Source organism: Vigna angularis, chromosome 8, assembly GCF_016808095.1.
Source record: "Vigna angularis cultivar LongXiaoDou No.4 chromosome 8, ASM1680809v1, whole genome shotgun sequence".
Taxonomy (NCBI): domain Eukaryota; kingdom Viridiplantae; phylum Streptophyta; class Magnoliopsida; order Fabales; family Fabaceae; genus Vigna; species Vigna angularis.
The window spans coordinates 32,552,288-32,565,644 of record NC_068977.1 but is presented as its reverse complement, the minus strand read 5'-3'; the positions used below and the strand labels follow the sequence as shown (position 1 = coordinate 32,565,644).

At 31.7% G+C, this 13,357-nt stretch overlaps 1 protein-coding gene and 1 pseudogene across 1 annotated transcript; both read left to right on the top strand.

Moving 5' to 3' along the window:
* Positions 1-2,462: 2,462 nt before the first annotated feature.
* Positions 2,463-3,539, top strand: LOC108344023 (methylecgonone reductase-like; annotated as a pseudogene).
* Positions 3,540-11,339: 7,800 nt separating this feature from the next.
* LOC108344024 (methylecgonone reductase) lies at positions 11,340-13,173 on the top strand. The gene is made up of 4 exons (XM_017582485.2): positions 11,340-11,747; positions 11,927-12,176; positions 12,270-12,449; positions 12,949-13,173. Exons 1-4 carry the CDS (start codon positions 11,431-11,433, stop codon positions 13,171-13,173), a joined length of 972 nt encoding a protein of 323 aa, XP_017437974.1. The 5' UTR covers positions 11,340-11,430.
* Positions 13,174-13,357: the final 184 nt, after the last annotated feature.

Here is a 13,357-nt window from a genome sequence, read left to right as displayed (position 1 = left end):
GATCCACACAATATTTTCCAATATCTAGCAAATCTTAGAATCATGCTATGGTTGATCAAGTCACAACAAGCTTTAAGAGAAGGAAATTAAACACTCACAATCAAATGAAAGAAGCTTATATTCATTAAAACTCAAGTGCATTTACATGAAAGTTTCGTAACTACATCATTCCCCAACAAATTGAAATTAGTTCTCCATAGTCATGGAGAACTTGAGCTTACAATGGAGAAAAATGGAAGAATGGGGATCCAAGGAGGAAGGATGGAGAGTTTCCACTGCCCAAAACCAGCTCCCTTAGGTCTGAAAATGGTGTTCCAAGCTTTAGCCGCCAAGATGATACCACCCTCAATTACAGAATGCTTTAAATAGATCTAGGGTTCCAGGTCAGCAAAGGTCGCGCCCGGGCGCCCCTCCTCAGTTGCGCCCAGGCGCGAAGCTCTCGCAGAAGGTCGCGCCCGGGCGCCCTCTTTCTCGCGCCCAGGCGCGGAGCTCGCGCAGATGGTCGCGCCCGGGCGCCCTCTTGGTCGCGCCCAGGCGCGAGGCTTGCGCAGAAAATGTATCCTGCCTCCTTCTTCTTAGGCGCTTAGGCGTGAACTTCCTTTCCTGCTCCATCAGATCCTGCTTTTGAATCCTTTTCTTGCTCCCATTCTTGGTAAATACAGTACTTCTCTAACAGCTTGTAATTCGCCTACAAATTTGAGGAATTAATGATGAAAACTTGTATGTAACGCTTAAGCTAGACTTATTCGCAAACTTAGATAAAAAGGGAGGATTAAACATGTTTCAAGCTTAAAAAGGGTAGATTTGGTACAAGAATTGGTTCAAAGATAATGGTAAAAATTACCGTTATCAATAACTAATTAAAAAAACTACACCATGGAAATTCTAAGATTTGTAAGCAGCATAGCACCAATGCTCTATTTCTTTTACGTTGAAGGTTGACCAAAATAAAATTAAAAATAAAAAACAAAAATAAAAAATAAAATAAAAGTTGCGTGATAAACTAAGCACAGAAAGAGATCGAAAAATATACAATTGGGTCAATGCTCGTTCTTCTAAGACCTTTCCTTTCAAATAAACAAGCTTTTAAATTACAGTTTCATTCTCATTTGCATAATTTTTATATTATCAAACAGTTGAGAACTAAATATGCATGAATTCAGTATTCAGTAATATTCCAATAAGCGAAACATTTCTCAACCGTTGCCATCTTTTTCATCCTTCTCTCTACGTGCTTTGTCCAAACGGTTCTAACATAATGGTTTTTTAAGGTACGTGTAATAACATAATGGCTACTACGGAAACCAGAACACAAGTTATAAAACAAAAGATGAATAGTGAGGCTGGAGTCACATGCAACATAGCCTATAATAGCAAACCAAACACCTCACAAATAAAATCTAAATGTTTGGACAATCCCAAGTACCCTCTTTTCATTGTCACCTTCTCTTACATTAAAAAACACTATAGCACTGTCCTTGGAAATAATGCATTCTTTCCTGCCAAATATATCTTTTATAGACTAATTCCTCTTATACTTAAGAATATGTTGTTCCAACATTATGATTATTTGAAGAAAATAACAATAACAATATAATCATTGCTGGTTTGGTTAATGGTAGTACACAACAAAAATCAAATATTAGGAAGGAAAATGCTTTTTTACATCCACTTGCACCAATTGAATATTTTTAGAGATATTTTAATTATTGAAAAAGTTAATTTTTGTATTTATAAAAATAGAAAGAGATTGAAAAGTAAAATAGTGAATGTAAAATGTGTAAAAATTTGTTGGGTCAAAATAATAATATACTGAATAAAGTATACTTACATTATACTTATTCAAATATAAGGAAAAAAATAGATCAATTGGTTAATCTTAGTAGTATTGGACTCTAAGTGAGATTTTAAGTTTAAATATTATAGAAAAAAAAGTGTGATTGTACAAGGAAATCTAACTAAAAATAATGAGTTAGGTTGATTAGGAGATTAATCATCAATAAAAAAATATTAGGAAATATAACCATTTTATGTAATCAACATTGTTTAATTTTACTAATCTCGTATAAAAATAATACTTATTTTTCTAAACAGTAAAATGTTCAATAAAATATAAATAAATTTTAATTTGTGTAAGTAAAACATATTTAAAAAATATGTATTCAATTTCATGTAAATTCTGATATATCAATGGGGAATGGACCATGATTGTAACTTGATATAGGTTGCACACAAGTCAATAGTTTGTTCATGCATAACAATTATGGCACAAAAAATTTAAATTAAATCTTAAAAGTAATTATTTCTTTCCATATATCATGAACACAATAATAGAGAACCTCTTTCCTGTTGAATCAACTTTAAGACAAAACTTGACCCTTTTAAAAAGAGATCATATCTCCAATTCCATTCACATTTGTGACTAAGTTAGGAAGAAGGATTGGAAGAAAGCAAGAACAAGCATGGCTGAAAAGAAAATCCCAGTTGTGCTGCTGAATTCAGGACACAAAATGCCAGTTATAGGCATGGGAACTTCAGTTGAGAATAGTCCATCAAATGAGACCCTTGCTTCAATCTATGTTGATGCCATTGAGGTTGGTTATCGCCATTTTTTGACACTGCCTCTGTGTATGGAACAGAGGAAGCCATTGGTGTAGCTGTTGCAAAAGCCATAGACAAAGGCCTTAAAAAGAGTAGAGAAGAAGTTTTCATCACTTCAAAGCCTTGGAACACAGATGCACAACGTGATCTTATTGTCCCAGCTCTCAAGACCACATTAAGTAACCTTAATCTCCTTACTTTGATACTAATAATCTTAGTAGAGTGTTTGTTCACTTTATTATTTGTAGGATAGAACTGAGATACAATTTCATTTGTATTTTCTATATTTTTCCCTTATCAGAATTGATGTTCTACATAGGTCCTGCTAGTTATCATTTGATAGAAACTTTTATTAGATAACCTAGAGTACTAATGAAACTGGTTGAAAGTTTTATCACTTTTCTGACAATTAATGTTGCTTACATACTTTATGTGCTGCACATTGTTGTTTAGAAAGCTGGGGATGGAGTATGTGGATCTTTATCTGATTCATTGGCCAGTGAGGTTGAGACATGATCTTGAAAATCCAACTGTTTTTTCCAAGGAAGATTTGCTGCCCTTTGATATAGAAGGAACATGGAAAGCTATGGAAGAGTGTTACAAGTTGGGATTAGAAAATATTGGCATTTGTAATTATGGTACCAAAAAAATCAGCAAAATCTTGGAAATAGCCATAATTTGTCCTGCAGTGAATTAGGTAGCATAATGTGATTACACTAAGATGGTTTTGGACTTTTGACTGCTCATGGTGTTGTGGTTTTTTCCGGTGGCAGCAAGGGAAACTCAGGGAGTTCTGCAAGAAGCAAGGAATTAATGTTAGTGCTTGGTCAGCTTATGGTGCATACAAGGTATTTTGGGGTTCCGGAGCTGTCATGGAGAATCCAATCCTCCAAGACATAGCAAAGGACAAAGGTGTTAGAAAATATGACACTTTTTAGAATTTTCTGAATGGTGTATATCACAATGTGTCAACCAGACACTTATAATTTATAGATTAACATATTAGTTTTTCACCCACAAATCATAAACTCTATTATTAAGACAATATTTATTCTTTATTATTGTGTAATACCTACTACTGATCCTTGCATTGTAAAACTGACAAAACTCCTAAACAAATAAATAACCCAATTAAATCTATAACATTTAATTTTACCTTAACAAAACTCCCCCTTAAAATTAAATGTTTTTCTGTCTTTCACTAGATTTTTCCAATTGCATCAACCCAAACTGAATTTGCTCTTCTCATTAAACGTCGGGTTTAACTTCTTTTTCAGCCTTTTCCCAGCCTAAAATAGCTTCAACGACTTTGGCATGTTGCTTAACCAAATCTTCTTTGGCACTTACATTCACAAGTGTTGCAGAAAACTTTTTTGACATATTCCTCAATCCATCAGGTTCATCTCTATCCTTTGATATATTTATCATTGCTCTATTTACATCTTCATCTGTTGGACCATCATTTATGTTGTGCCTATCCGAGATCCCCATGATGTTGACCGAGTTGTCCTCCCCATCTACCAAGCTACTTGGTCTCCAATCTGAGCTATCAACATACATTGTCGGGCTCTGCAATTTCCCCATCGAGATCTCTAATGAGATCTGCACCGAGTTCTGCGAGCTCTCCAGGAACCTTTTCAAGTTGTCCAGGTTCTCCATCAACTCCTCCCAGCTCTCCACAGATTTATGTAGAGCTTTTCTGTGCTTCCATTCCCAATTTCCAGGCTCTTATTCGACAGCTCAGCATCTAAGCTCGACAAGTTGGCTTCCAAGCTCTAGGTCTTAAAGCTCGGCACCCCGGTCTTCAAGCTAGGCAACCTGACCTTGCAACTCGACACCATGGTCTTGAAGCTCGACAGCCCGGCCTTGTAGCTCGGTAGCCTTGCATCCAGACTTCTTGCAAATTTTATGTTTGATTAATTATAAATCTAATTTAAAGATTATTCTCTTTTATTTAAATTTGAAATAGAAAATTTGTTATTTTTTTTAATTAAAAAAATTTATAATTAAATAAGTTAACGAGTCAATCTATTTAACCCACTTTATCACATATTAAGTCAAACCCTTTTAAATAAGTGTTAAATTTTAACTTATAAAAAAACATGTTAAAAATGTATAAATATATAATATATTTATCAAATTTAACAAATACAATGTTTACTTAATTAAATGTATCTGTTTTTTCTTTACCTCCATAGAGATATTAAAAAGATAATAATTATTAAAATTTATTGTTTTTTTAGCTGTATAGAAAAATAAGACTTATAATAATATAATTTAGTGACATTTTACCTTACACTAATTAAAGTATTATATATATTTGATAAAAACATAAAAAAAAACGTAATTATATAATATTTTCAAGATATCATTAAATCATTTATCAGCTGGAAGGATTTATACAAAAGGTTTTATAAAGTTTTAGAAAAATATTAGTTTTTATATAATGAAATTCGATTAATAATAATTCTTTTCGTAATTTGATTTTTAATAATAAAATAATTAAATATCATCTTATCAGAGTTAAAATCATAAAATTTTTGAAAAATCATAATTCTTATAAAATAAAACTTGATTAATAATTTTTTAAACTTAATTTTAAGTAATAAAATAATTGAGTATTACGAGACTCAAAATCATAAACTCCTGAGTTATTAAAATAAAAAAAATATTATTTTTATCTTGAAAATATATATTTTTTTATTAACAGTCAAGTGAAACACTAATGAAAAAATTGAGTTTAAGACTCATTCAAATAAATATTGCAAAAATGTAGTTAAATTACAGTGGAACATACAAAAATAAAATTAAGATATTTGTTTCCAGAAAAAGAATGTAACATTGATATAAACATTAATGTATAATTAATAAATCATCAATTCTTCTAATTTAACTCATTATATATACTATTGATATAAATATTATGTAAAAACATTAAAGTATAATTAATAAATAATCAATTCTTCTAATTTAACTCATTATATATACTATCGATAATAATGTTATGTAAAACCTTTGATGTATAATTAATAAATCATCAATTCTTCTAATTTAACTCTTTATATAGACTATTGATATAAATCTTATTTATTACATGCATAAAATATACTCTCTCATTTTACTTTTACATGTATTTCAAGTTTATTTTAAAGAAATTCAAAAATATAATAAATTTTATTTAATCAAATAAAATAATTATACACAATTTCATTTTCATTTCGCAACAAAAAAATACATAGAAAGAGAAATCATTACATTTTGAGTAATTTATTATCATACGTTTTTTGCGACCAAATATTTTAAATAACCAACCAATAGCATTTTCTGTTGAGACATGTGTGTGTGAATTGCTTGAAAACACTCATTTTCCAGCCTTCCCCAAAAGAAAAGAGATTGACTCTAACAAACAATAATGCTACCATATACTAGAGCATATTTGTCTTGCCAAAGTTATTCTCGCTTGTGTTATTTGAGAACTCCCTAACTAGCCATACAAAAGAAAATCAAACCATTTGGGGTAAGCCTTTTTCAGTAAATCCTTTCCATACCCGTTCCTTACCATGAACAAAACCCATGCCTAAAAACTGGGGCAGCCTGACATTCATGGATACATATCTCCATACTTATTTTACCAAACACCAACATCCTTTTGGTGTGTTGTATCTCATATTCACATATTACATGCCAACATGGCTATCTAGTGTCCTTTAAATCCTTACCACTTTCAACTTTTCTGTGAATTCAAGCATGCACATATCAATGCCAAGCACTGTTTTGAATATCCGACTTCAAAATTTTTGGCATTCATTGTTTTCAAATTGACTCCGCAAAAATAAAATAATATTAAAAAAAATCAATCAAAGGCAGCATATATATATATATATATATATATATATATATATATATATATATATATATATATATATATATTTTCAAAAAAAAACTACTTGCACAGTATTGCATCATAAAAAAGTTATAACTATTTATCTGCATAAATAACTATATGTATATCTTCGTCGATGAGAAACTTTATTTGGAACTTTCAAATCTCTTTCATTCAAAAATACAAAAAGATCAACATACATCTAGGTTTCCTCTTTCTAGTTAGCCAGGTCTTCCACTAGGCATTGGTCGAAACAATGTTTTTCATTATAGGTCCATGCATTCATACGTTCAGCATTTCCACTAGGCATTGGTCGAGACAATGTTTTTCATTATAGGTCCATGCATTCATACATTCAGCATCATGCATGCATCATCATAGGGGTTCAAAGAGAAGAAATAACATAACACACCATGCATCGCCAACTCCAACGAGAATTCATGAATTCGATGGAAACCATTTCAAAAAGTACATCAGTGAAAAAGTTCAGAATTTAAAAAAAAAAAGGGGTGAATGAGGATCTCACGCGAATTCCCACCCATATATCAATACATCAAGCACGCTTTACCATGGCGTAGAATGTAGAGAAGTACTAAAAGTAAAAAAAAAAAAAGCCTAGTTTTCATCCTAGCACCCAAGCCCAATTTTCATCCTGGCACCAAAGCCTAGTTTTCATCTTGGCACACACAAAAAAAAGCCCAGTTTTCATCCTGACACTCAAGCCCAATTTTCATCCTGGTACCAAAGCCTAGTTTTCATCCTGACACTCAAGCCCATTTTTCATCCTGGCATCAAAGCCTAGTTTTCATTCTGGCACCAAAGAATTCAAAAAAAAAAAATGAAAGCTCAGTTTTCATCCTGACACCAATGCCCAGTTTTCATCCTGGCACTCAAGCCCAGTTTTCATCCTGGCACCAAATCTTTTTTTCTTCAAAAAAAATAAAAAAATAAAAACAAGGTTTATACATCTCTCCATCGAAATTCATAAGGTAAGTACACCTCTTAAGCGAAATCAAAGGTGATACCCCCTCCACAGCGAGATTCATAGGGAGTATACACCTCTAAAGCGAAATCAAAGGTGATACCCCCTCCACAGCGAGATTCATAGGGAGTATACACCTCTTAAGCGAAATCAAAGGTGATACCCCCTCCACAGCGAGATTCATAGGGAGTGTACACCTCTTAAGCGAAATCAAAGGTGATACCCCCTCCACAGCGAGATTCATAGGGCAAGTACACCTCTTAAGCGAAATCCAAGGTGATACCCCCTCCACAGCGAGATTCATAGGGCAACTCACTACTCAACTAATGCATGCATATAGTGGAACTGTAATATTAAAATACTACCAACTACATACGCGACTTATGGTGCAGATCAAACTACCATACCACGAACAATACGGAACGTGTAATAATAAAGTGGTTGGTCAGACTAGAGAGGTTTCTTAATGAAGAGGGAAGTGGTAAGAGCCCGTTAGATGTGAGGGGAGAATATTTTCATCTGATTCTGTTTGGGAGTAGAAGAAGAGGTTGTCCTGGAACCTCACTGGCTTAGCAGGTTGTACAGACCAACCATGCTCCTATGATTCAGTGCTTTGAATGAAAGGTTAAAGGACAAAATGAGACTGTTGACATGGAAGACAAACCTGGGTTAACTCAATCAAGGGCTCATCCATTGCTTTTTGTTCCCTTGCCTAGGCTTAATCCTTTTCCTCCCCTGTCATATACTCTTCACCATAAATTTCACATATCCCATCTATGCTTTTCAAAATGAAAAGGTTTATTCCAAAGTTAACTTTGTTATTCAATTAGAACTAAGATTTCGTTCTTGTTATACAAACCTTTTTTATGTATTGAAGGGTCTCATTGTTTCTAAGGGTCTCATTGTCTCATTGAATATAAAAAACTTCTATTGTTGTACAAAACCCGATTTCCAAATAACCACATAGGACTAACAACATAACCACTTACTGCAGCTCATTACTCAACTAATGCATGCATAAAGTTTGTTTTAGGAAAATGCTTCGTGGACATGCATTGGGCTATACACATGATTTTGATATGTTAATGTCTCTCTTTTGCAAAGTTAACACATGCTTCTGTTCTTAAAATTTTGACTGTAAACCATATGTTGTTGTCTTTTTACTGGGGGACAACAAAGGGAAGAGGATGGGCAATTTATCTGAGAATGAGGCACAATTAGGAGGGAAACACACCAACACAAATTACATTCAACTTCTCTAAACTTCACACTACCACTGAAATATAATCCAATGGAATCACGGTTGCTCATAATGTTCATCAATAATACCTAAACATAAATTATGAAATTAACTTCTCTAAATGAAATTTAAAATTTTAACTATATATATTATAACTATTTCCAATTTATTTTGGGTGAATCTAAATTTTGCATCACCCAAGGTTCCATTGTAAAGCAACCCAAACCCACCTCAGTCAATGAAGTTCTTAGATGAAAAAATATCACTCACTTTATGAAGCTCCCCAATTTTTAACCAAATGGACCCCGTATTACGCCTACACCCTTCTTCCTTAGGGTTGAAATCAAACTCAAAAGTCTCAACCTTTTTACTAGTGTGCTTCCTGTCGCACCACACATAAAGCTCCTACAAAAAAGTCTCAAAGAGTACTAATAAAACACGTTACCAGCAAAGCAACCCCACCTCCAACATAGAACACATCACCAACAAAGCAACCCCACCTCCCGTCAACCCAAAAATAAGAGCTTGGTCCCCCACAACCCCACATCAATAAACCGATATAGCAAAAAATGACATAGCGACAAAAATTACACAGGCTAAGACAGAAAAAAAAATTAAAAACCCGTACCTCAAACCCGAAGACGACAGATGCGACACAAATCGATACACCAAGCGGAAGCCTCCACAATAAACCACTGAAGCGCCTGAATAACGTTCACAACAAACCACTAAAGTGCCTTAAACATGAAAATGAGAAGCATATAAGAGTGATGGAAATCGAGTTTTGAAAGAAAACTTAAATGGAGATTTCGATTCTGAACCCAAACAAGAAACAAACCCCAGTAGGTGTTTTTCCACTTTTACCCTCCATTACTTTGCAATTTTTTTTAAGAAAAGCTGACTTGGACCGTGTCAAATGAGTGTGGCTGACACGTAGGCGTGTCATTGTATTACTACTCTAAATTTTAACTTATAAAAAAACATGTTAAAAATGTATAAATATATAATATATTTATCAAATTTAACAAATACAATGTTTACTTAATTAAATGTATCTGTTTTTTCTTTACCTCCATAGAGATATTAAAAAGATAATAATTATTAAAATTTATTGTTTTTTTAGCTGTATAGAAAAATAAGACTTATAATAATATAATTTAGTGACATTTTACCTTACACTAATTAAAGTATTATATATATTTGATAAAAACATAAAAAAAACATAATTATATAATATTTTCAAGATATCATTAAATCATTTATCAGCTGGAAGGATTTATACAAAAGGTTTTATAAAGTTTTAGAAAAATATTAGTTTTTATATAATGAAATTCGATTAATAATAATTCTTTTCGTAATTTGATTTTTAATAATAAAATAATTAAATATCATCTTATCAGAGTTAAAATCATAAAATTTTTGAAAAATCATAATTCTTATAAAATAAAACTTGATTAATAATTTTTTAAACTTAATTTTAAGTAATAAAATAATTGAGTATTACGAGACTCAAAATCATAAACTCCTGAGTTATTAAAATAAAAAAAATATTATTTTTATCTTGAAAATATATATTTTTTTATTAACAGTCAAGTGAAACACTAATGAAAAAATTGAGTTTAAGACTCATTCAAATAAATATTGCAAAAATGTAGTTAAATTACAGTGGAACATACAAAAATAAAATTAAGATATTTGTTTCCAGAAAAAGAATGTAACATTGATATAAACATTAATGTATAATTAATAAATCATCAATTCTTCTAATTTAACTCATTATATATACTATTGATATAAATATTATGTAAAAACATTAAAGTATAATTAATAAATAATCAATTCTTCTAATTTAACTCATTATATATACTATCGATATTAATGTTATGTAAAACCTTTGATGTATAATTAATAAATCATCAATTCTTCTAATTTAACTCTTTATATAGACTATTGATATAAATCTTATTTATTACATGCATAAAATATACTCTCTCATTTTACTTTTACATGTATTTCAAGTTTATTTTAAAGAAATTCAAAAATATAATAAATTTTATTTAATCAAATAAAATAATTATACACAATTTCATTTACTTAACTTTCTTTTTATTTAACATAATAAATACATGCATAAATTATTTTGAAAATATTATAAAGATTAAAGGTATATTAGAAAAAAAATATTTTTCAGAATTGAGATAGCTAAAAAGAATTGAGTGTTATTTTAAAAGAATTAAAAGTATAATTTTTTTTGAAGAAGGATAGTTCTTATAAAATGAAATTCAATTAATAAATTTCGTATAACTTGATTTTTAGTAATAAAATAATTGAGTATTATATTATCATATTCAAAATCACAAACTCTGTGACTGAAAATCATAAATTCCTGAGTTATAATAAAAAAATTATTATTTTTATCTTGGAAATATATATTTTTTATTAACAATCAAATAAAACACTAATGAAAAAATGAGTTTAAGACTCATTCTCAAATAAAGATTATGACAGATTATATTTTAAAAAACCAGCCAAACCCTTCTAAAGAAACATGTATACTAGGGAAAAAATAAGTTAATTTGTTGCCATGGTGTTTCCATGTGTTTGTATTTATGTGGGCCGGTTCATCCCAAGTTGATAATTCTAGTTTTCTCCGAAAGACTTAGAATTATCACTTTTATATGTTATATAGCAACATTTCAAACCACATCAAACCCAACAGAAAATATGGAAGAAAGAAAAGTCCCAGAAGTGATACTAAACTCAGGGAAAAAGATGCCAGCCATAGGCCTTGGAACCGCATCAATTCCTCTTCCACCACATGAAACTCTCACCTCCATACTTATTGATGCCTTTGAGGTTGGCTACAGACATTTTGATACTGCTTCTTTTTATGGAAGTGAAGAGCCTCTAGGCAAAGCTGTGAAAAAGGCTTTGGAACTAGGCCTTGTAAAGAGCAGAGATGAAGTATTCATCACTTCAAAACTATGGTCATCTGATGCTCACCCTGACCTTGTTCTTCCAGCTCTCAAGACCTCACTGCAGTAAGTACACAGGAGCTTTGACTACTCATTTGACTCCAATATTTATAAAAACTTCATTTTTTTATTTTTACATCTGAAAACTATTGTTTTAATTGTTACAATATACTTCTTAAAGATTATATGATCATAGTTTTGTTTCTCCTGTTGCATGTTATGTAAATTTCCCTGAAACTGCTTAGGAAGTTGGGCTTGGAGTATGTAGATCTGTATTTGATTCATTGGCCACTGAGGTTGAAACCTGAAGCCAGAGGGCCATCTGATCTATTAAAGGAGAATGTGATGCCCTCCTTTGACATGAAAGGAATATGGGAAGCTATGGAAGAGTGTTGCAGATTAGGCTTAGCAAAGTCTGTTGGTGTCAGCAACTTTGGTATCAAAAAGCTCAACCAGATCTTGGAAAATGCAACCATCCCTCCTGCTGTCAATCAGGTATGAAGAGTTAGCAACTAGATGCAGATTGACATTTAAATAGTGATGAAACACTTGTTGATGTTGGTGATTCCTTCCTTCCATCGGTTTTAGGTGGAAATGAGTCCCTCATGGCAGCAGGGTAAACTCACAGAATTTTGCAAACAGAAAGGAATTCATGTGAGTGCATGGTCCCCACTCGGATCTTACCAAAGTTTTTATGGTACAAATGCAGTTATGGATAGCCCAATCCTTAAGGAAATCGCTTGTGCAAGACAGAAGACCATCGCTCAGGTTCTCTTACTATATCAGACTTAAACTGTCACCACATTACAGCTATACTTTTGTGACCATGAAGTTCTAAATTTAGATAAAGAAAATAACCAAGAGATCACTGTTTATGATGTGGTTATGGTATTATTGTGTTTTGTTTTTGTTATAACAGTCTATGCGTTCACTAACCATTGATTGATTCTGATACCACGGATGGATAAAGGATTAATACTACTTTTAACTCAAAATCTTAATATTTTGAGTTTTATGTTATTATTGTTATAGATGTATTATAACAACTGTTGATTTAAAAAACATGGTCTTTCATCTTATATAATGTATATCTTTGTTATTTTTAACTTGCGGCTTAAATTTATACTTGGATAATAATTTTGATCTTGCTCCATGAATAAAATGTCTTTCACAGAAAAAGTTATAAAAAATCTCTTGTATCTCTTCCAATCCAAAAATAGTTGATGGTTGAAAATGAAGGAAATCAATGACATGCATGGTGATGCAGATTGCACTGAGATGGATATACGAAGAAGGGGCAAGTCCGATTGTGAGAAGCTTCAACAAGGAGAGAATGAAAGAGAACATTGAGTTATTTGAGTGGGAACTGAAGCAGGAGGAATCACAGAAATTCAGGCACATTCCACAACATAGGATGTTTTCTGGAATAAATTTTGTATCAGAAAATGGACCTTACAAGAGCTTGGAAGAGCTTTGGGATGGAGACCCTTGAAATGTTGTCATGGATTCTTCATTGTTGTCAACCCATTTAATGGGAAGATGCATGAGACTTTATAAATAATTTTTTCTGTATTCATATCAACTTCTCAAAGACTAAAGTAAACAGGATATGTGTGCATCAAAATATTTCAATGAAAAGGAATTCTTAGTTTAGCCTAGACATATTTTTCACTGAA

Excerpts from the sequence above, each read along its gene's own strand:
- LOC108344024 (XM_017582485.2), top strand. The coding sequence starts at position 11,431 with ATGGAAGAAAGAAAAGTCCCAGAAGTGATACTAAACTCAGGGAAAAAG. Across the intron at positions 11,748-11,926 it reads GCTCTCAAGACCTCACTGCA|GAAGTTGGGCTTGGAGTATG; the intron begins GTAAGTACACAG and ends GAAACTGCTTAG. Across the intron at positions 12,177-12,269 it reads TCCCTCCTGCTGTCAATCAG|GTGGAAATGAGTCCCTCATG; the intron begins GTATGAAGAGTT and ends CATCGGTTTTAG.